Source organism: Bactrocera tryoni, chromosome 4, assembly GCF_016617805.1.
Source record: "Bactrocera tryoni isolate S06 chromosome 4, CSIRO_BtryS06_freeze2, whole genome shotgun sequence".
Lineage (NCBI taxonomy): Eukaryota > Metazoa > Arthropoda > Insecta > Diptera > Tephritidae > Bactrocera > Bactrocera tryoni.
The window spans coordinates 76,959,304-76,981,660 of NC_052502.1; the positions used below are offsets into that span (position 1 = coordinate 76,959,304).

The following is a 22,357-nucleotide window of genomic DNA, read 5'->3' on the forward strand; positions in this document are numbered from 1 at the left end:
CCGAAAAAGCTTTAAAGCCACTTGTTATTGAAAGTTTGTGAAATTAATTTTACCTAGTCTTCCAGAAAAATAACACTTTCTTTAACGTCTAATTATAGAGCATTGAACCTCTGTATTAAGCTTTAATTATGTTAGTTGAAAATCCGAAACGAGCTTTAGTGGTCCAAGAATTTTTGAAAGCTCGTGAAAATTTTTGTCTTAATGCGAAATGATGGATTTTACAACAATGCTCACTTTTAAGTATTTATTATTTGAAAAGCCAAACCGAGCTTTTGTGGTCAAGAAGCTTTGAAAGCTTGTGAAAGTTTATGTCTTCAAGCAAAAGGACGGATATTACAACTATCCTCACCTCTAAGCATTAATTATTTGAAAATCCGAAACGAGCTTTTGTTTTTGAAAAGCTCCGAAAGCTTGTGAAAGTTTATGTCTTCAAGCGAAACGATGGATTTTCCTCACTTCTAAGCTTTTGTGTTCGAAAAGCTCTGAAATCTTGTGAAAGTTATTGCCTTAAATAACGATGATTTTGAACATTCTTCGCGTTGATCTTTGTTTATGCTGGGAGTAGAATCTGATATTTGAATCGGTACTAAGTATCAGTTTCCTAAAGAACTTTCCGTAATACTTTACTTCGAATATATCAGCTTTTTTATGTACTTTTTTAGCCTTTTCTCCACTTCTTTTGCCGAATGCGGTAAATTGGCAACTCTGTTCTCTTTTTGGCGCAGTTAAAATTGCAAAGAGAGAATCCTAACGGGAATGCGCATTATGCGAATGCATTTGAAAAGCAAACAAGGCCAAAACAGGATTCAAACATGTATTTTGGTTATGAATATCTATTCTTTCTGACATTCCCTCTGCTGATGATAACATTCGTTTGGTTTCTGTGGTCGGAAGGTAGTGATGATACAGTTGCTGTTGGTGTTGGTGGCGTCGGGGGCACGCATTCAAGTGGTGACGTAATCTTGGAATTTGATGAGTTTTCCGATAGTGAAGAGGACAGTGACGACGATATTGATGAATATTATGTCGAAGATGGTGATTTATTTGTCAACGTCGAGGAGCCATTCGAGTTCGAACTGCCCGAGATACAGTTCCGGCGGGAGCGGGATCAAGCTGATCTGCAGCTTTATAAATTAACATGGAGGCAGGGTTAAAAGTAAACGTTTAACTGAACTTTTATTAATAATTCTTCTCACTAATAGGCTTTGTGCTGCCAATTTCTCATAAACAATCACACATACATACAAACATACACAAAAATGGGTGGCAACTGAGTGTGTTGAGTTCTGCGCGCGATTTGCCAGTTTTCGTTTACACACACACAGTTTAACGAATGCTGAATGCAGTTTTATTTGAATATTTTCTTTAATTCCCACCATTTTAAAAAATTCATGTTGTTTCTTGGGAAATTTTTTTAAATTCTATTTTAGTCTCGCACAATTTTTTTATGAATTAAAAATTTTAAATGAAAAATATTTTCAAAAAATGTGATTATAAAAAATATTTCCAAAACTTTAATGATTTAATTTTTTTATGTGTATTTTATTAAAAAAAGTTTGCCTATTTTACATTTAATTATTATTATTGAAAAAAGTATTTAAAAAAATGTGTTTTATAAAAAATATTTCCAAAAATTTTGTGTCGTCAAAAAAAAATTTCAAAACTAAAATATTTTTTAAATTCAAAACTAAAAGATTCTTAAAAATTTGTCTATTATTAAAGAAAAAAGGGTTTGGAGAAATGTGTTTTATAAAAATATTTTGGTAAACTCCAAATTAATTTTTCAAAATAATTTTGTAATTTTAGATAAGCATTATTTTGTTCTTAATTTTATGCTTTATATTTAGTATTTGTCTATTTGTACTGAAAAAAGTATTTTGAAAAATGTGTTTCAAAAAGCGTTTCCAAAAATTGGAGTGCCGCAAAAAAAGTTTTCAAAACCAAACTATTTTTTTAAAGCAAATTTTCAAAAATTCTAATTTTTCTGAATTTATTTACGATTCACGAAAAATGATTGAAAAAGGTATTTAAAAAAATGTGTTTTATAAAAAATATTTCCAAAATTTGAGTGTCAACAAAAAATTTTTTTTACTTTTTAACTTTTATCTGTTATATATAAAAAAAATTATTTGAAAAAATGTGTTTTTGGAAATTAAAATTTAGATTTTCTTTTAAAATTTCAAAAATATTTTTAAATTAAAAAAAAATGTTGCTCCCTGTAATTTGTAGACTTCATATTTTGCAATTTAAACTTATTTTTAAAAGTTTTTTTTTATTTTTAAAATTTTCGTTGCTTCATATTTTGATTTTTTTTTTTAATATTAAATTTTGATGAACAAATTTTCAGATTTCGTAATGTTTTTTTTTGGAAAATTTATTATTTTTTGTGTTTTATAAAAAAAATTTCCAAGAATTAGTATTACCAAAACAAATTTCAAAAAAAAAAAAAAATTAAATGCTATTTTCAAAAAAAAATTGTTAACTGTAGTGTGAATACATTTTCCCAGATTTTTCGGAAAAATATTAGCGTTAACAAAAATTATTAAAAAAAATTACAAAATATTTATTTTTGTGCAATAAAATTGTTTCAAAAATAATGCTTTTTAAAGATATTAGAAATATTTATAAATTATATTTTTTAAAGATTTTTATTTTGAATTACTCCTCTTGAGCGAACTGCGAAAAAAATTAAGATCTTATTCAGAATTTTTGGCTTTTTCCTGAACGTGAAATACTCGTAAAAAGTTTTGAAATTTTGAATGATATTTTAATTATTTCTTTAAAAAAAAGTTTTTTTTCAAGTTTTCTTAAGACAAGTAATTCAGCTTTTTTATTTTTTAAAATTTATTTAAGTGCCAGTGAAAATTTCATTGCCTTCGCTTAGCACTGCTTCAAACAAACGTAATATTATTTTGACTTATTTCTTGTAATTTTTTTTTCAGAAAACTATAAGTTTTGAACTTTTGTTTTCAGAAAACTGTATATCTTTTCAAATTTTCCAAAAAAAATCTACAAAAATACAATTTAAAAGCACAATGGAAATTTTTTTAATTATTTTTTTGTTAGAAAAAATATTTTATTAAGAAATTTCTCTTCTTGCTTTTGTTGTTCGGAAAATTTCAAACCGTTTACAGTTTCAAAACGAAAAGATGAAGTAAGAAATAGCTTAAAATTTTGTTACAAAAATCCTTTGGAAAATAATTTTTAAAAATATATTTTTTTGTAAATAATATTGGGAATGTACATATATGTGATAATAGTTTTTTTTTAGTGTTTTGATGTGATGATTGTGTATCTTAATTTGGAAATTATGTTAAAATGTCTTGCCTTTAAATATAATATGGTTAAGAAATTTTATTTTTAGAATCTCTTTCAATCATGTTTAGTTTTAGTTTTAATTTTTATGTGTAAAATTTAAGTCCAATTTTTTAAATTTATTTTTTGTACTAAAGTGTTCAAGCAATTATTTGTAACTTTTTTTAAGTTTTCCAAATTTGTTCCTTTTTCACAAAAATAAAAGTTTTAAAGTGTGTGCCATCAAGTACTATGCAATATTATTTTTAAACATTTAATAATTTTTTTTTTGTAAAATTAAAAGTATATTACAAAAATGAAGTTGAGTTTAATTGAAACGAAAGGAAAGATTTAACATTGTTGACCATTATCCAGCAGTTGGATCGCAAGTACGTTATAATGGTTCTTCAAACGCGAGAGATAGGTTAGGCTAGGTTGTCATGTTGACAATTGGACAGCTTATAGCGATTGCGGCTTGCGTTCTATTCTATTGCCGCTCTGCTTGCGGAGTGAATGCTCACCTTTCTGAAAGAGGCTCCACTTCGTAGTAGTACGCTTTAAGTGCTATTTTTGGTGTACCGGAGATATGCCGATTAAGTTTTAATCAGCTGAGCTTCCAGAGATCTAAGTATTGCTATTTGAGTAGTTTGTTTTTGAAACTGAGACGGCATCTTAATCTGAGGAGCCAATGTAGCTGCGCAAACCTTAACGTGGGTTCGCTTACGTATCATTCTGCCTTGCATCATCCAACTCGGATCCGACTCACGACATCTTTCCTAGAAAGTCCGATTATGGAAGTATGACTTTAGCAGCCGGTAGTAAGGCAAGACCTTATGTAATAGGTTTAGGTGCGAGAACTTCTCAAATACTTGACGGACGTCAAGAAAAACTGCAGAACAGTATTATTGCTTAAGAAAGATATTTGAAATTGAAAATTTTTTGCTAAATAACTAAAAATTTTGTTTTCAGAAGAAATATTTAAAATATTTTTCAAAATTTTTTATTAATATGCCTTTTGCAAAAATTAAAAATGAAAGTGTATTTTTTAGTTTTTTTAAATAATTTTGCAAAAAGAAATATTTATTTTTATTTAAAAAATTTAAAAATTAAAATAAAATTTTTATTTAAATAATTTTTTTTAACATTTTTCATTGAGAAAAATATTTGTAATATTTTTAAAAATATTGCTGAAAGTAATAATTTTTTATTCTGTAAATAAAATTTGTATTTTATATTTAAATAATTTATGAAAAATTTTTAGTTGAGAAAAATATTTTGATTCGAAATTTTTACAGAAAAAATATTAAAAAAAGTTGTAATTTTTTTATTTCTAAAAAAAATTTGTATTTTATATTCAAATAAATTTTGGAACATATGTATTTGATTAAGAAAAATATTTTTATTTTAAATTTTTCCGGGAAATATTTAAAAAAAAAATTTGCTAAAAGCAATATTTTCTTGCATAAAAATTAATAATAAAATTTTTGTTTTTTATTAAAAAATTTTTTGCCTGTGAAAAATATTTTCAGATATGAAAATTTTTTTAGAAAAATATTTTTTAAAAATTTTGCAAAAAGTAAGAATTTTTTTGTTTGCATTCTTTTTACAAAAATTTAAAAATTATTTTGCTCATTACTGTGCACGTATCTATGAAGTTTGTAAACTAGTTGGCAGCTCTGTCATTCACACTGTCATGATATAAGTAGCGATGTACCGTTGCTCAAATATTGCAATATTTTTCATTTAACAGTTCGTTCTACGCCGAAACCAAATTGAGAAAAAAATATAAAAAATTTAATTAAAGAAAATGCCTTTGCACTATCATGAAATTTTGTTCCTCAGTATAATAATGGTAGTGGTGTTTATGTACTTGTTGTCCAGCTGGTTGGTAGGCAGAGTGGTAAAATATCCGAATCCCGGTGGGCAACATGTAGGCGGTGGCGATGGTATGGATAGGTACGGCGGCGGTAGACCGTGGTTTGGTTAGGCTTAGAAAGGCGCCTAAATTTCAGAAATACCGTTCAAGTTATATAACAGACCTAACGCTATATGTACACACAAACATATTCAGTTCAAAAACAAATATTTCTCTACTTTTTAATTTCTATTTAGTTATAAATCCAAAAAAATTGTAATTTTAATTTTATTAAATGTGCTTTTATTTTTTTGTACTATTTGTAATTATTCCAAATTACTTTGTAACAATTTGTATTTATGTCCTGTTTAGTGTCAGTATGTAAGACTTTTTGCTCATTTGTTTTTTGAAATTATTGAGATTAGTTTTTTATTTATCTAAAATTAAAAATAATTTTTTTTTATACTTTTTTGTTTCGAAAAGCGAAATGTTTACCAAAATTAATGTTCAAAAACTAAATGCAAATTGAAGAGTAAGAAAAAAATAAAACAAGCAAAGCTCAAAAGCTAACAGAAAAGCAAAAACAAATTTTTTCAGTCGTTCTTCCTTTTCGCTGTTTGGTGCCAATTGAAGATTCCAAGCGAAGCTAGGTCCTTTTCTACCTGGTCTTTCTAACGGATTAGGGATCTTGCTCTTCCTCTACTGCGCCCGGCGGGTACTGCGTCTAATACTCTCAGAGCTGGAGTGTTTTCATCTATTGGGACGTCGTGACCTAGCCGTTGTCTCTTAATCCGCTGAAGTAAGTCAATGTCGTCGTATTTTTCGTACAGCTTATCGTTCCATTTGCGGTATTCGCCGTTGCCAAAGCGCTAAGGACCATACATCTTCCGCAGAACCTTTCTCTCGAAACCTCTTAATGCCGATTCATAAGATGTTGTCGTTGTCCATTCTTTTGCACCATACAACAGAATGGGGATGATGGGTGAATTTTTGAAGTAGAATTTGGTCTTTGTTTATCGAGAATGGACTTTACTTCTCAATTGCCTACCCGGTAGGAAGTAGCACCTGTTGGCAAGTGTTATTCAAGGCTGACGTTGTTGTTGCTGTTAATGCTGGTTCCAAGGTAGACGAAGTTATCTATGACTTCCGCTGTAAGCATCTTGGTCCCCACGGTACGATATACTGGAGGAGGTATCTATAATGAGGCCGCAGAGTCTGTTATAATTCGCGTCAAGCGCTGGCTTCCTAAAGAATTTCTACTTCTCTTGAACCTGGGGCCTGAACTCCATCTGGTATAATGCGTAGCTTTTTGGCTTACTAGTTTAACCTAACCTTACGTATCAATGACTTCGAAGTTATGACTGTCAACAGTGTCGTGGGAGCCAAGCCGCGAATGTGACGGCTCTTTGTTTGATGGCAGGAGATGTTTCGTCTTGCCCTTGAGCTCTGCGGTTCGGAGAAGTATTTTCTGATACTGACGGAGCTTTTGGTATTGTTCAACGTCTAAAGGGTTCAACTTCGTTCTTCGAGCAAATCCCGAATGGTTTATAATCAAATATGGTATCTTATTAAGCTATATTATAGGTCGTAGACTCGATTAGTGTTATAACTATGTTTTACTTCCCGTTAGCGAAAATTATATTAGAATCATCCTTAAAGGATGAGGCCATATTTATTATAATGGGTTGATGTGGAAAACGTCAATCGGAGGATCGCAATTCATAATATGAATGGATATGAGGCATTCGACTTGTTAGAATATCGAAAATCGGTATATGTAGTTTATGGTAGTACGCGTAATTCGTTAAGCGATTACAAATATTTTTGAAAGGACGGCTCATTGGGCCAGCCATAATTGAAATGGTTTCTTTAGGGAAAGAATTGGAGCCTTCGCTTCTATGGGCCTCCATCATCTTGTAGCTAACGTTAAGACCGAATTTTTTGGCTAACCACTGTACATTGTTTAAGAGCTGTCAAAAGTACTAGCTTTGTTTTGAGTATAGAATGTGAAACCACAACTAACTTAACTGCTAAATATCTGCCTTCTCTTACAACAATTTAATGATGACAGTTTAAGCGCGGGAATACGCAACATTTAGTGGAAGTGTGCGGTAAACTGTTGCAACAATCTAAACAGAAATAAAACCAATACTAAAAGCGTTGTCAAGGCATTAAAAATGAGCGATGACTTTTTCCATGACTTAATTAGAGACCCTTGGTTTTACGTGGTCACTGGACTGTATGTGTCGATAGCTGTTTTCTGTGTTTGGTTTATAAAGGGCTACAAGCGACGTATGGCCCTATGGCGAGCACGCAGGGAACGGCAACGAAATCTCCGTAATAGAAACCGTAGGCAACACCAAGTCGGAGTGGAATGGTACGAAGACCCAATGTTTGAACTTGCCGCAACACCAGAGCAGGCGGCACCTAAAAAACCAAAAAAGAAATCAAAGCGTAAGAACGGTCCCGAGGAAAGAGTGCATACCGCTGGTATACGCGCCACGAACCCGCAGATAGCGACATCTGAACAGTTATAGCGCCACAATTCAATTAACTTAGTACTTATTTTAGGACTTTTCGACACACAATATTGTAACCTCACGAATCAATTAGTTTAATAATTCTTCTACAGCTCTTCGACATAAAATACCAAATACTAAATATCTAGATAAGTAAGTGATAAATGTTAAGCATATTCTGGAGATTTTTCTCATGGTGACTGGGTCCATTAATCATTTGAATATACACCTTTCTCGCGCAAGCCTCAAAAACTTTGGTCAGAAGATCCAATCATTCAGAGTTCGGATAGCTGCATTTCTCGAAGGCATCTTTCGGTTTCTACTCTTTTATTGTTTTCGAACCACCCAGTATCGATAGCTTCAGCTGATAAAAGCGGATTATTATTTTATATTATGCCGTTAGTTAGTAAGAGAGTATGTAACGATCATCTCTCCAAAGCCGTGAAAAACAGCCAAGCTCACTGCCTTGAGATTATTTAAGTGAAGTGGCTACATAGAGCACACAAATAATTAAGACAAAGTGCAGTGGCGACATAGTGGAAGAATTCTCTGAACACTAAAATATTTTATCAACCAACTTATACAAAGCTTTAATCATAAATTATGTTTAACCCTCCATTTGATAAAAGAATGCCTTTTCAATTTCCAAAACCATCTGAAGAGGCAAAGGAATATTTGAAGGCACATGCGTATATGTTTCTGTATGTGATGCTTGCCGTGTTCCTTTGCACGATCCTTACGCTGTGCTACCTATGCATTAGACTAGAAATAGACAAAAGATCAGCTCAACGGGATCTCGAACGCAGAAGGCCAGAGGAGAGGTGCCAAGTCGATTGGGATCAAGAAAGTGCACAATTAGGGTTTAGTTATGAGCAGAGAGCTTTAAGACATGAGCAAGAAGAGTTAGAACTGCAAAGACAATTCCGGGAAAGAAATGAGCGAAGGCAAAGAGATAGAAAACAACGAGAATCCTTAGCTGAAACGAATTTATAAGCAAGTGTGCGGACTTAAGGAAGAGAATCTTACGACAATTGAGGGTGAAATTAGTCATGTTTATATGTTCTACTCAGATTTTGGTATACATTTTACTTTTATTCTTTATTTTAATTTATAAATTATAAAATAGTAATTTGTTTAACTTTTGTTAATTAATTGACGATAAGCTTCAGCGATAAATTCTGTAAAATTACATATAAATTATACTCAAATTAATTAGAAACTCGTTTATAAGCAAGAAGTTTTTAATCTATATTAATTTATAAATTAATTTACTTAAAAAATAAATGAGAAAATATAAAATTATATAATTCGCACTCCTTAATCATTCATACATATAATAAATCCACAGAAGTGATAATTCTAATATTTTTAATAAATAAGGTTGCCTTAGGTTTCGAACAATCGACTTTCGCAGAGAGGAATTATGGCTTTTCGTATGCCGTTCGACTTTCGGTCGTCCTTCTATCCCTTCTTTCCCGATAAAATAAAGGGAAAGCTATTAATCTTTCATGTTATAAGTATCCTTTCTTTCTGCTACACACTCACCTCTTCTTCTTGCTCTTTTCATGCGCTCTCTTACGATTTGCTTTAAAAATAATAAGGCAATGAGGATCCTACCTCACTATGCTTCCTTTATTCAAAATTCTGCCTATGTAATAATAAAAAAATGCCTTGAAACTGAAAATTCTTCATTTGATACCGCTACACTTGCCACGATGTTTGTAACAACCAAAGAGAGCCTCAAAAACCCTTTAAAGACCGTCATGTCATCTGTCCGTCCGTCCATCCGTCTAAATTTATACGAACTAGTTCACAGAACTTCAGAGTGGGTTAGGTTGGAAGGACCTTGTGACTACTGTTGGTCGGATCTAGCAAACCACAGGAAGCCAACGGAGCTCCAAACCGTTCGCATTCTGCATGTATTGAGACTGAAGTATCTATCCTAGCAAGCTCATCTTCCGCACAGTTTTCTGCAATACCGCTGTGCTCAGGTACCCAAACCGGTCTAATCCTAGAATAACTTTATGCTAGAGATATGGAGTCTAGACACCTCTTCACTAGTCTTGCGTGCACAGTCAGCGAATTTAAGGTAAATATCGCTACCCTACTATCGGTTTGGATAGTCACCACTCTGAAGGAGGCTATGCGCTGGAGCAGTAGAGCTGCTGCTACTTTTTGTCGGCTACCTCCGCTTTGAAGACAATGCAGTTGTCAGGAAGCTTAAAATTGGAGATGGAAAGTTCCCGACAATGGACTCCTCCACCAATCCTGCCCACAAGCTTTGATCTATCCGTAAGAAAACTTATTGCTCCTCTCCTCCAGCGAGTCCTTCTCTGCCATGCCTGCCTCGAATGTGAGCAGAAAAACGACACCCAGGGCTAAGTTCGGCGGCCTAGTAATCCAAGCATCATGCAGAATACGAGGAAGTCATCAAAGTGTCCAGATTCTTTGAGTATGAGGACAGTTTTAGTGGCCCCACACATTGCGGCTATGTCCAGCGGTGCTATGTGCAGCATGGCGTTTAGTGCCATAGTTGGTATGATTCGTATAGAATTATATGCTTAACTTTGATTTCATAGGTCCAAAGAAGTACCTTTAGTTAGAGACCCCTCCTTTTGCCAATGGCTCTCCTGCACTAATACAGGATAAGCGAAGCTTTCCTTTCTCTTTCCTCTATGTTTGGCTTCCGCGAGAATTTCCTGTTCAGAAAAAGCCCTATATATTTAACGCTATCATCAAACCGAAGACGCATTCCCTCCATTAGTGGCAGATGCGTCTCCAAGATTTTGTATTTACTAGTGAATAAAACCAGTTCGGTCTTACTAGGATTTACGGAGAGACCACTTATCAATGCTAAGGTACCCCTGAGTTAACTCATACAAGGTATTTAAAAGTTTTTGTTCTACCATGAGAGCTTCCTCGTCCGTATTCAATAAAAAATATGAAAGACTGATGGGTCAAAAATCCTTGGCGGACTCATGCGATCTCTTACCGGCTTTCAGAATGAACGCAGTCCTAACCTGTCTCTAAGCCCCACGAATATATTCCAGTCAAATGCAGTTTGCATAGATGGGAACCAGTCAACTGCACGAGAGCGTGCCCGTTCTTTACAATTGCGCTGATATGATGCTGTCCATCCTAGAGAATTTGAAGATTCATGACGGTATTCCTCTTGGTATTCCTTATTTCGGACATATAGATTGTGAGCCCTGCCATCTACAGCGCCCAGTCGTTAGTTGCCACACTTTTGCGGCCCGTGTTAAAGAGTTGTCTACACGAAACTCGGATTTCCACGATCTGCCGATGGTGAAGTAGTTGGACTGGAGCTCTCTAGCCAATCTTTAGAAGCAGTGCTGAAGACTTCGATGCACTTCTCCACCGCATAAGGAGAGAGTACAGAATTCTCTTCTATTGCCTTTGAAAGAGCCAGTCCGACCTTCCCGCAATACACGTCCAGTTTTCTTGAAATACCTTAAGGACGTGTCTAATTTTCAACCACCTTAATAACATTGGTCATAATATCCAGTCATTTAGAGTTCTGGTAGCTGTATTCCTTTTTTAATTGTTTTCGAACGACCCATCGTTAGCTCATGCTTCAGCTGATTAAAGTGTATTATTATTATGTATTATTCCGTTAGTTAGTAATAGAGTCTGTAAGAATCAGCTCTCCAAAGCTGTGAACCACAGCCAAGCTCACTGCCTTGAAATTATTTAAGTAAAGTGGTAACATAGAGCAGGCAAATAATTTAATTGAACTGCAGTAGCGACATAGAGGAAAATAATATCTGAAAAATAAAAGATTTTATCAACCACCAAATGCACAACTTCAACTATAAATTATGGTAGGTAGGAGTGCAGCCCTATCGGGCTCAATTAGCACTTTATGTGCCATTTTGATACACTATAAATTATAGTATTTAATCACCATCTACTTCAGACATTCTTTATTTTTGAGCTTCATGTAACTAAAGAGCAAAAAGAATTTTTAGAATCAAAAGCTCCTTATATCTTGACGGTGCTGTCTGCTGTGCTCTTTACCATAGTCTTTGTACTGGTCTACGGATGGATCAGATATAAATTAAACGAAAGAGCAGCTCGAAGGGAGCTCGAACGAAGAAGGCTAGAGCACGGAATCGATTGGGAACCAGAAAGTGCACATTTCGAGTTTAGTCAAGACCGGATAATTTTAAGACGGCAGCCGCGCGAATTAAAAGGGCAAAGAGGACAAAGACTGCTCCGGGAAAGAAATGAGTATAGGCAAAGAGAAAGACAACAACGGGCATCCTCAGCCGATACTGCTTTATGAGCAAATTTGCGCGCGTTTGGAAGAGAGGCTTACGATAGTTGAGGGAGAGGTTAAGTGCGATAATATTAATGTTAATACGCTCTACTCTTACTTTTATTATTTATATTAGTTTATAAATTATAAAATTGTAATTTGCTTAAGTTTTGTTAATTAATTGACGATAAGTTTAAGCGATAAATTCTGTAAAATTTTATAAAAATTATACTTAAGTTTATAAGAAAACAATTTTTAATCTATATTAATTTATAAATTAATAAATTAACTTTAAAAATAGATGAGAACATATAAATTCATAAGCATTTCTAGGTTTTGAACAATAGACATTGACAGAGAGGAATTATGGTTTTTCGCGCGGTTTTCCCTCTCTGCTTCTCTCTACCCCTTTTACTATTCGTCTTTCATGCTATAAACAGCGTTGCCACTTGCGAAAATCTTTGGTTACCAAATTTGTTGCAAATTTTTTTTTCATCAAAAGCGTTGGTAATTGCCTTCAGGTGCATTACTGAAGTGTGTTCTTAAGTTCAGGAAATCTTGGAACACTGCCTCGTAGATACTACTCGTGGTGACTTTTTCGCAGCTTACTTTCGGAAGGGGATGAGCCGCTGGAGAAGAGCTTTTTCATCGAATGGTTGAAGCTAGGAGAGAAGGTTGGAAGGAAGGTTTTCTGTAAGAAAGTAAGAGAGTTTGTGACAAGCAGCTCTCCAAAGCTGTGAACCACAGCCAAGCTCACTGTCTTGCGATTATTTAAGTAAGGTGGCAACACAGAGAAGGCGATTAATTGAAACGAAGTGTAGTAGCGACATTGTGGAAGAATCCTCTGAAAATAATTTATTTTGTCAACGACCATATACAAAGCTATAATTATAAATTATGTATAAAGGACGAATTTTTCAGTTCAGTCATAATGAATTTGCAATATCTGATGAGAAAAATGAAGATATGAAAACCCAAATGTATATTGCTCTGTTCGTGTTGTTTGCCGTGTTCACTGGCTTCATTATTGGAGTGGTCTATCTATGCATTACACTATATACAGTCGAAAGAACAGGAGAAGTGTACATAGAACGTAGAAACGCACGAAGAAGGGAGGAGAACCGAAGACGTTTGCAACGAGATGTGCAAGAAAGACCTGAATTAGATTATAGATATGGTTGGCAACTAAATGTGCAAGAAAGAGCAGAATTAGAATATAGATTAGAGCAATTAGCTTTAAGACACGAGCAGGAAAGAATAGAACTGTCACGACGGTTCTGTGAAAGGACTGAGCGAGGAAGAAGATATAGGCAAAGAGAGCTACTGGACTCCTTTGCTTAAACTGCTTTATATAAAGGTTCGTTCTTAGTTACTGTTAATAAGTGCTACTCAGATTATGGTACAAACTTTATATTTACATTTTACTTTTATTATTTATTTTAATTTATAAATTATAAAATAGTAATTTGTTTAAGTTTTGTTACTTAATTGACGATAAGATTCAGCGATAAATTCTGTAAAATTACATACAAATTATACTCAAGCTAATTAGAAACTCGTTTATAAGCAAGAAATTTTTAATCTATATTAATTTATAAATTAATTAATTTACTTAAAAAATAAATGAGAAAATATGAAATTATATAATTCGCATTCCTTAATCATTCATACATAAAATAATTCCACAGAAGTGATGCTTCCAATATTTTTACTAAACAAGTTTGCCTTAGGTTTTGGACAATCTGGACTATCGACACAGAAAGAAATTATGGCTTTTCGTGCTCTTTTCATTTTTAATTTTTCGGTTTTCACTCTCTGCTTCTCTCTACCCTTTTTTCTGTTAAGAGTAAGAGGAAGCTCTTCGTCTTTCTTGTTAAAGGTATCCCTTTTTTCTGGTACACTCTCACCTCTCCTCGCCTGCTTTTTTTCATGCGCTCTCTTACGATCTGCTTTAAAAATAATAAAGCACCGCTTTCTACTATATACATATGTTATAAAATATACCAAATGTGAAAATATTTGGTTCGATACTGCTACTCCATAGTATTTTTATACCTCGAGCAGGGTATGTACATTAAGATTGCCACGATGTTTGTACCACCCAAAAAGAGGCCCGTTAAATTCCGTCATGTTCGCCTGTAAATATACGGGCTGGTCCCTCATTTTTGAGATATCGATATGAAACTTTGGACCTGCCCATTTCTCTCCACGTATTTGTCAGAACCGCCGATGTCGGATCGCCGTATAATCAAGTGCTTGTACCTGTATGAAAAGCTTTTCGTTTGACAAGGTATCTTTATCATTTTCGGTGTGGACTATTGTCCAGATCAACGATGTAATCTTCGTAGAAATTGTTCAGATCGAGTCACCATTGCATATAGTATAGCTGGCATACAAGCTTATCGATAAACATTCTTGTAAGGATTTTTTTTGCATTTGTGAAAGATATTATAGCTTCGATGCAACGGAAGCTAACATGTTTTCTTATTTTAAACCAATGACAGCTCTTATAAAACGCTATAAAATTATAGCACACAAAAAATATTATGACAAAAATTGGAAAAATTTTAACATAGAATCACTATTTATGCCACAGCTACATAGAAATTACTGCATAAATAGGTCTACTATTAAAATTATAGCAAACATAAAACTATTTTAAAATAAATAAATGCAGAAAAAAGTACAATTATATATGCCGCAAATAGTGCATATAAACTTGCTATAAAATTATAGGAAAGCTGTAAAAACTATAAAAATTAAAGGAAATTTTTAAAAACTTGCTATAAAACTTCAAAAAAGTTTTAAAAATGTGCAAAAATAAGTCAAACTTTTGGTTACGTCCCTATGCATACCTGTGTTACGAAGAAAGCGAAGTAAAGGAAATTGCAAAAACTATTACTGTTGCTTTTGACGTCTTTCTCAAGAACTGCAACAAACTAAAGCCAAACTGGTGACCACTAAAAGAAGCGTAAATAAATATATTTGCTTGCTGTTGCAATATTCAGAAACAGTTTAACGAATAGAAGCGCCAAGCAAAATAAGCTTGAGAATCCGCTGAAAAAATGTTATCACTAATTCTAGTGTTCTATCCTTATGTAATGCTGACGCTTGGTATAGCCATGGTATTGAATTGCTTCCGTGTGAGGCTATTTGTAACAGAGCAGGATGTAGAGAAAGGACCATTGCAGGATAATAACGATGATAGCAGCTCAGATCAGAGCGACGAATCGACCTATATACGCAGGCGGCCACATACCATTCACTACAGTGATTTATCCTCTAGTGATTATTCCGATGACAGTCGTGGAGAAGTGTTTTATTTGTAATTGAATGAAAAACTGTTGATTTAAATCTCAATTACATTCATTTTTATATTATTTTTAATAAATTTTGTATATTTTAATTCTTTATATTTATCTATAAACTATAAAAGTTTTTTGTCTTCAATTCTTATTGCCTTAAAGCTGAGATATTATAATTAACTCTCCATCAGCTCTTTACTGGATGGAGTCCGGTGTAGAAGTTCACGCAAGTGAGTAAAGTTCTCTGACCGTCATGCACTTGGGAGTAGCCAGAAACGATTTTTATATTTTACATATGGCTCAAGCAGCTCACGACTTCCGGTATTAAACCAAGTATCCTCTGGGTGGCCTAGAACAAGGTGAGAAGGTGAACCATCCTTCCTCAGGGTCGTGCGCTTTGTTTGTGACCCGCCACGTAAAAAAGTCTCCACTGTCTCACCTTACCGAAATCCGATGATGCAAATCTCGGTTCCAGTTCAGATGAATTCTCTCTCGAAAGAAAGTTCGAAAACTTGGTTTTTAAAACCGGACAGTATTAAACACGATTCAATTTTCTAATAACGGAAATTACTAATAACAACATTTTTTCAAGACATTTGTAGGTATACATACATGTCTATAATTAAAAAAAAATATTCGTAAGCTTTTAAATACCAATAAGTTGTAATTTTGAAAATTTCAAAGCAAAAAAATAGCATATCTATTATTTTCCGACGAATTTCGACTATTAAACTAAAATTTTATCTAAATATTGACCTTAGCGACATCTGTCGGATTTTTTTTACATGAGTTTCGTTTCGTTCGAAAGTATTCATCTGTAATATTTTCTGAAATCGAACTCTCCAAAACTATTTTTCGGATTTCTACTCAAACAAAAGACAAAAACACATTATTTGACTCCAGGATCAGTTCTTATGAATACTGCCGGATCTGGTCTGGGATGATACTTGGAATATGGCTAAGTTAATCTTTGCCATTTCAATTATCACAATGAGCTAACTCGTTCATTGCTTTGAGGTTATGTCGCCACTGGCCAAATCTATGAACCAATATATTTTGCGGTGTTAGGTGGTAACCTTTTTCGGAGCCAAATCCGGAATATATAGATAGAGAGAATTAACTTGACACTTCGGCGCGAAAAAGCATACCAAAACAATACAAAAGCGTTAAGTAAACTGTACAATAATAACAACAAGAAAAGCGTAGAGAGGGCGCAGGCTTAAATTTGAACTCGAAAGAAAAAAATAATAATAATAAAAGGCAGCAAAAATGGAAATGTTGATCGAATTGATTATTTTAATAGTGTTGGTTATCATCGTCCTTATCATTATCTGCTTCATTTTCATGGTTATACGTAGGTCGTCGGGTGAACAAAATTTGGTGCATCCGGATGCAATCGAGATGCAACCGTTTCGGCAGATTCCGAATCCGGAACTACAGCGGAACGGCTTAGCGCTGTTGGTGGTGAGCGTAAACGAGGTGGTCAGTCGTGCCCACCCGCAGATGAATGTGCGGCTGGGCGGACCAGTGGAGGAGCTGGAGTTTGGCGAAGCCGCTGCGGTCTAAACGCGGATGCGGATAAATAGTAGTTGTTGTTCTAAGTTATAAACTGTCTGCTTTTATATTTTATATTTATTTATAAAGTATAACAATGCACTAGAGTATATAATTGCGATTTTACACGACATGCAAGTGCCTGAGCCGAAATCTTTGACGCAGCTTTAGCAGAACTTTTTCAGAGCTTTATGAAATTAGCGCTTTTATAATTTGTATAGAAATTTATAAATTACTTAAGAGTGCTTAATTAATTTCTTGAAATATAATAATTTATAAAATTTAGCTCAGGTTTCGACGCAGCTTTAGCCAAGCTTAAGATAGCTTTAAGAAATGCGTGCTTTTATAGTCTTTTTGTATGTATATTTATGAATTAGTTAAAAGTGCTTTTATAAATAATGTATTTTTTTTTAATGCAACTTAAAAATATTAATTAAATTGTTTTTAATTTTTCTGAAATTTTAAGCCACAAAATTATATTAATTTTTTTTTTATTTCTTAAAATTTCTTAATTAATCAAGTAATTTTTTTGTCAGAATTAAATAATTTTATATTATTTTTGTAATTAATTTTTTTTTTTTATTTTTAGAATTTAATAATTTGCATAAAAATGATTTTTCTATTTTTGTTTTAGTAAATAAAAAATTGTTTAATGTTTTTTCCCAATTTATAAATTGATTTATTTTTTAAATCTATTAGTTTCTCAAATTGTTTTTAGATTTTGTTATTTATTTTTAGTTAATATACAAATTTTTAAGCGGTTTTTCTCAAATAATTAAATAATTTTTTCGGAAATTTTTAAGTTTTGTAACGTCTTTTAATTTTCTTCAGTGCTTTAGAAACTAAATATCAGTCAAAATGATTTCTTAATTAATTAATAGTTTTTGTTAGGAATTATTAATTCTTCTAATTTGTTTAGTTTTGTTTATTTTTTTTAGCAAATAAAATAATTTTTATATGATTTTCGCAATTAATTAATTTTTTTTTTATGATAATTATAAATTTCTTTTAATTTTTTTTGATGAGAAATTTTTAAAATTGCAAACTTTTTTTAAATATAATTATTTTAAATAAATAAAAAAAATAAATCAAAAAATAGATAAGTTATCATATAAAAATGGTAAAATAATTGAAATAAGAAATTAATTAAAAAATTGTTTGAAATTTGTCTTAAAATATGCTTTTTATTTTAAATAAATGTGTTTTTGTTAATAAAAATTTTGCACTTTTTCTAGTTTGCTTTTCATTTTCTTAATTTTTATCTTTTAGTAATTAAAAATTTTTGAAGAGTAATTTAAAAAAATAACTTGGCATAAAAATGGTAAAAAACTTAAATAAAGTTGTAAAATTAATGAAAAAAAATTTGTAGTGATATTTCCTAATTAAGTAATTAATTTTTTTAGAACTAACTAATTTTTGTAATCTTCTTAAATTTTTTCAAAGGGAATTCTTTAAATTTTTTAGTAAACTATAATTTTTAGTAAACTATAATAAAATGTAATTAACTTACAAGAAATCATGAAAAATTAATTACAAAATAGTTTAAATGATATTCCTTAATTAATTAACTTGATTTCGTAATTTAGTAATTTTTCTGATTTCTTAAAGCAATTTTTTTTAGTGAGAAATTTTTAAATTTTTTTAGCACACTTTTTTTGATATACAATTAATTTAAATAATTTAAAGGTTTTTTTTTATTCGAGTTATGTTTTTTAATTGATTGCGCACTAATTTCTTTTATATTCACGCCACTTCAAATTAACTAATTTTTAACTTGTAAAAACTTCAAGTTGGCAACTCTCCGGCAACAAAGTAACTACGAAAGACACAAAAAATAACATGTTTCAATTAATTGGAGACGAAAAAAGCCATAACAATCGGTAAATATTTATTTAATAAAAGTCTATCAGCAAAAATGAAATAGAAAAACTTAAATATTAAAAAAAAGAAAACTTCAAAACTCAAAGCTACCTTTTCTCGCCAGCTTTAGCATCTTCTTTTTGGCGCTATTTTTTATGCTGACTGTGCTCTTCATCCACTGTTACCTCACAGTTCGTACCTACCAGCGCAGAAGGAGAGGCGCCCTCGCCCTGTATAGGGGCAGACCAATACGACCACTGTGAACCTTCGCCTGAGCTTTCTTTTTGATATTTTGACCTAACTCTTTTTTGACTTTTTGAAAATCATGAAGTGGTTTCAAGGCTTTTTTGAGAAAATCAGAAAAAACAACCAATTTCGCTTGAAATGCTTTCTCTATTATCTTTTTTTCTTTTATCATATTTTAAGCAAGGTTCTCTTTTTTGACAATCTTAAAATATTTAAAAGCAAGTAACCTAAATTTACAATTTTTTATTTAATTTTTCTTTTACAGAAATTAAATTTAAAAATTTTAATTTTATAAGCATTGACGACTTGTCTTGTTTATATTTTTACTATTGAACATCATAAAATAAGACGATAATTGAAAAAAAATTATTAAATTAATTAAGATAAATTAGGTTAAAATTTATAAATTAATTTTTTCTTTGAAATTGAATTTAAAAATTTTAATTTTATACTCACTGACGACTCGTCTTATTAATACTTGATTTTTAGTATTAAGAATATAAATAAGACAATAATTATAAAAAATTTAATTAATTAAAATAAATTAAATTAAAGCTTATATTCATTAATTTTTGACGACTTGGCTTTTTTATATTTTTATCATTGAAAATTATAAAATAAGACAACAATTATAAAAAAATTAATTAAAATTAATTAAGTTAAATTTTATATACATACATGCATTTTTAACTTCAATAATCATTGATGACTTGGCTTTTTTTATATTTTTATCAAAAAAATCATAAAACAAGACAATAATTTGAAAAAAATTAAATTAATTTATCCTAATGGAGTTAAAATGTATAAATTACTTTTTTTTTACAGAATTTATATGTAAAAGTGTAAATTTTATAAGCATTGACAACTGTATTCCTTACATTTTTATTATTGAAAATCCTAAAATAAAACAATAATTATAAACAAAAAAATTAAAAGTTTCAAATTAGTTAAGTTAAATTTTATAAGTTAATTTTTCATAGAAATTAAATTTAAAAGTGTAAATTTTTTAATCATTTCGTGACATTAATTATAAAAAAAATAAATTAATTAAGATAATTTAAGATACAATTTATGAATTAATTTTCTGAATTAGATTAGATCACAAAATTAAATGTTTAAATTATTTCCATTTGAGAAATCAGCCCTGAAGAAAATGATTTTATATAAAAAATTAATAAAAATGTTCTAATTAAGTTTTTTTTTAAGATATTAAACTAATTTTTTATATAGTTAATTTTAATTTCTTTTTCATTAATTTTTGAAATAATAGTAATTTAAAGATGAAATATTATTATAAAAATATTTTTAAAAAATTTTAGATAAGCTTTAAATTAAATCAAATTTTGGTATAGAGTAAATTATCAATTCATTTTTTCTTTATCTCTTTCAAATGTTGGTCGCGGCTACGTCTCAGGTTGTCCATCCGTTGAGTCCAATTCTCGATGACTCGTTCGAACATTTCGACGGGTGACTGTCGAATTAGAGACGTGATGTTTTCTTCCAAGACCTGAATCTATGCGGGATTGTCCGCTTAGACTTTAGACATCACATATCGACACCATCTTGCTGGCCAATTGACCGGCTCAAAACGAGTAATTATCTGCTCACAGAAGTGTTCTCTCAATAAATCCATTGATTTATACGAAGTGGCGCCGTATTGCTAAAACCAAATGTCGTCGAGATTACGAGCTTCAATTTCAGGCATTAAATATCGGTCGGTTATCATGGCCTGATACCGATCGCCACTGACGGTTACGTTCCCATCGGCATCCTGCTTCAAAAAATATGGACCGATGATTCCACCGGCCCACAAACCACACCAAATAGTCGTTTTTATACCCTGAACAGGGTATATTAAGTTTGTCACGAAGTTTGTAACACCCATAAGGAATCGTCGGAGACCCTATAAAGTATATATATAAATGATCAGTATGTCGAGCTGATTCGATTTAGCCATGTCCGTCTGTCTGTCTGTCCGTCTGTCCGTCTGTCTGTATATATACGAACTAGTCTCTCAGTTTTTAAGATATCGTTTTGAAATTTTGCAAACGTCATTTTCTCTTCAAGAAGCTGCTCATTTATCGGAACGGCCGATATCGGACCACTATAACATATAGCTGCCATACAAACTGAACGATCGGAATCAAGTTCTTGTATGGATAACTTTCACATTTGACAAGATATATTCACGAAATTTGATATATGTTATTTTCTAAGGCAACAATGTAATCTCTAGAAAACTTGTTTAGAACGGATTACTATAGCATATAGCTTCCATACAAACTGAACACATAGTTACTAACAGAAATGCACCTGTGAAGGGTATTTAGCTTCGGTGCCACCGAAGTTAACGTTTTTTCTTGTTTCTGGATGGGTTTGCAGCTCTTGAATCTCTTCAGGTTGCTCTTCCCGCCAAATGCGGCAATTTTGCTTGTTTGCATACCAATTGAGCCAAAAATGGACCTCATCACTGAACAAAATTTGGCTCGAAAACGTCGGCTCTTCTTGGAACTTTTCAAGAACCCATAGAGCGAAGCGTTGCCGCTTCCTTCAGTACTTGAATAAGCTGTATTTTTTATGAGTTCAATTTAAGATCTCGACGTAAAACGGGCCAAGTCTTCCACACGTCAGTGCCATAGAACGAGAGATACATATATCTACAATAACCTATCGACCAATGAATTTTGGCCATGACAGTGTATACGTAATATAGCAGCCTTTCCAAAAATGCTTATAACACCGTTTTTGCTGCAACCGGTCACCCTTTGTGACCTAACTTTATGCTTCTCACACTTAATTTGCCTCCTGTTTTTTTGTGTTCTTCGTGACTTCCTCGTCGCGGCAATATGGCCAGAAAATTAATCAGCAAATGGATTCCGCTGCTGAGCGCGCGCGCGCAGCAATATTCATTATGTAAAAGCGACGCTTGCAATTACGATTATTATTACGCTGTTGCAGGCAACGCGCTGCGCCAGAAGTTGCAACAACTGTACTATCTTTGGTGGCAACAAAAAACAACAATTTCAAGAATAATGGCGTTGCCAAAAGTGTTGCATAACTGTAAATGTGTTTTTATCTATTAGCCAAAGTGTGAAGCGCAAGCGGAGCAGTTTAAGAATTTAGCGCAAAGTGTGGAAAAAAGTGTTTAAGAAATATTTGCGTGGAAGTGAGTAAAAACAGTGAGCTTCTGTCGAGAGTAAAGATAGAAAATATTTGAATTTGAATAGTTTTGGGATTCTAAAGTCCGATATGAGAGTCGAAAATAGATTTCTCAACGCAAAAAGAACGGATTCTATGAAAGTCCCCTCATTATGGGTTCTTATGCATTCTTGATATTCAAAGCTTCACTTATAGGGATATTATGGTCTAGAAAATAATTAAAAGAAAAATGGAAAAAATTTAAAATACCCAAAATTTTTGTAATTCATAGTTTGACTACTCAAAA

The 22,357-nt window shown here is 32.1% G+C and overlaps 1 protein-coding gene and 2 long non-coding RNA genes across 3 annotated transcripts; all 3 read left to right on the forward strand.

Moving 5' to 3' along the window:
• Window positions 1-797: 797 nt before the first annotated feature.
• LOC120775372 lies at window positions 798-1,395 on the forward strand. Its single transcript, XM_040105534.1, has 2 exons — window positions 798-1,144; window positions 1,203-1,395. Exons 1-2 carry the CDS (start codon window positions 813-815, stop codon window positions 1,225-1,227), a joined length of 357 nt encoding a protein of 118 aa, XP_039961468.1. The 5' UTR covers window positions 798-812; the 3' UTR covers window positions 1,228-1,395.
• A 9,944-nt stretch (window positions 1,396-11,339) lies between these two features.
• LOC120776094 lies at window positions 11,340-12,044 on the forward strand. The gene is made up of 2 exons (XR_005705384.1): window positions 11,340-11,510; window positions 11,606-12,044. It is a non-coding gene; the product is annotated as an uncharacterized LOC120776094 (long non-coding RNA).
• Window positions 12,045-18,597: 6,553 nt separating this feature from the next.
• On the forward strand, window positions 18,598-19,072 carry LOC120775896. The gene is made up of 2 exons (XR_005705364.1): window positions 18,598-18,686; window positions 18,791-19,072. It is a non-coding gene; the product is annotated as an uncharacterized LOC120775896 (long non-coding RNA).
• Window positions 19,073-22,357: the final 3,285 nt, after the last annotated feature.

Excerpts from the sequence above, each read along its gene's own strand:
- LOC120775372 (XM_040105534.1), top strand. The coding sequence starts at position 813 with ATGTATTTTGGTTATGAATATCTATTCTTTCTGACATTCCCTCTGCTG. Across the intron at positions 1,145-1,202 it reads CTTTATAAATTAACATGGAG|GCTTTGTGCTGCCAATTTCT; the intron begins GCAGGGTTAAAA and ends TCTCACTAATAG.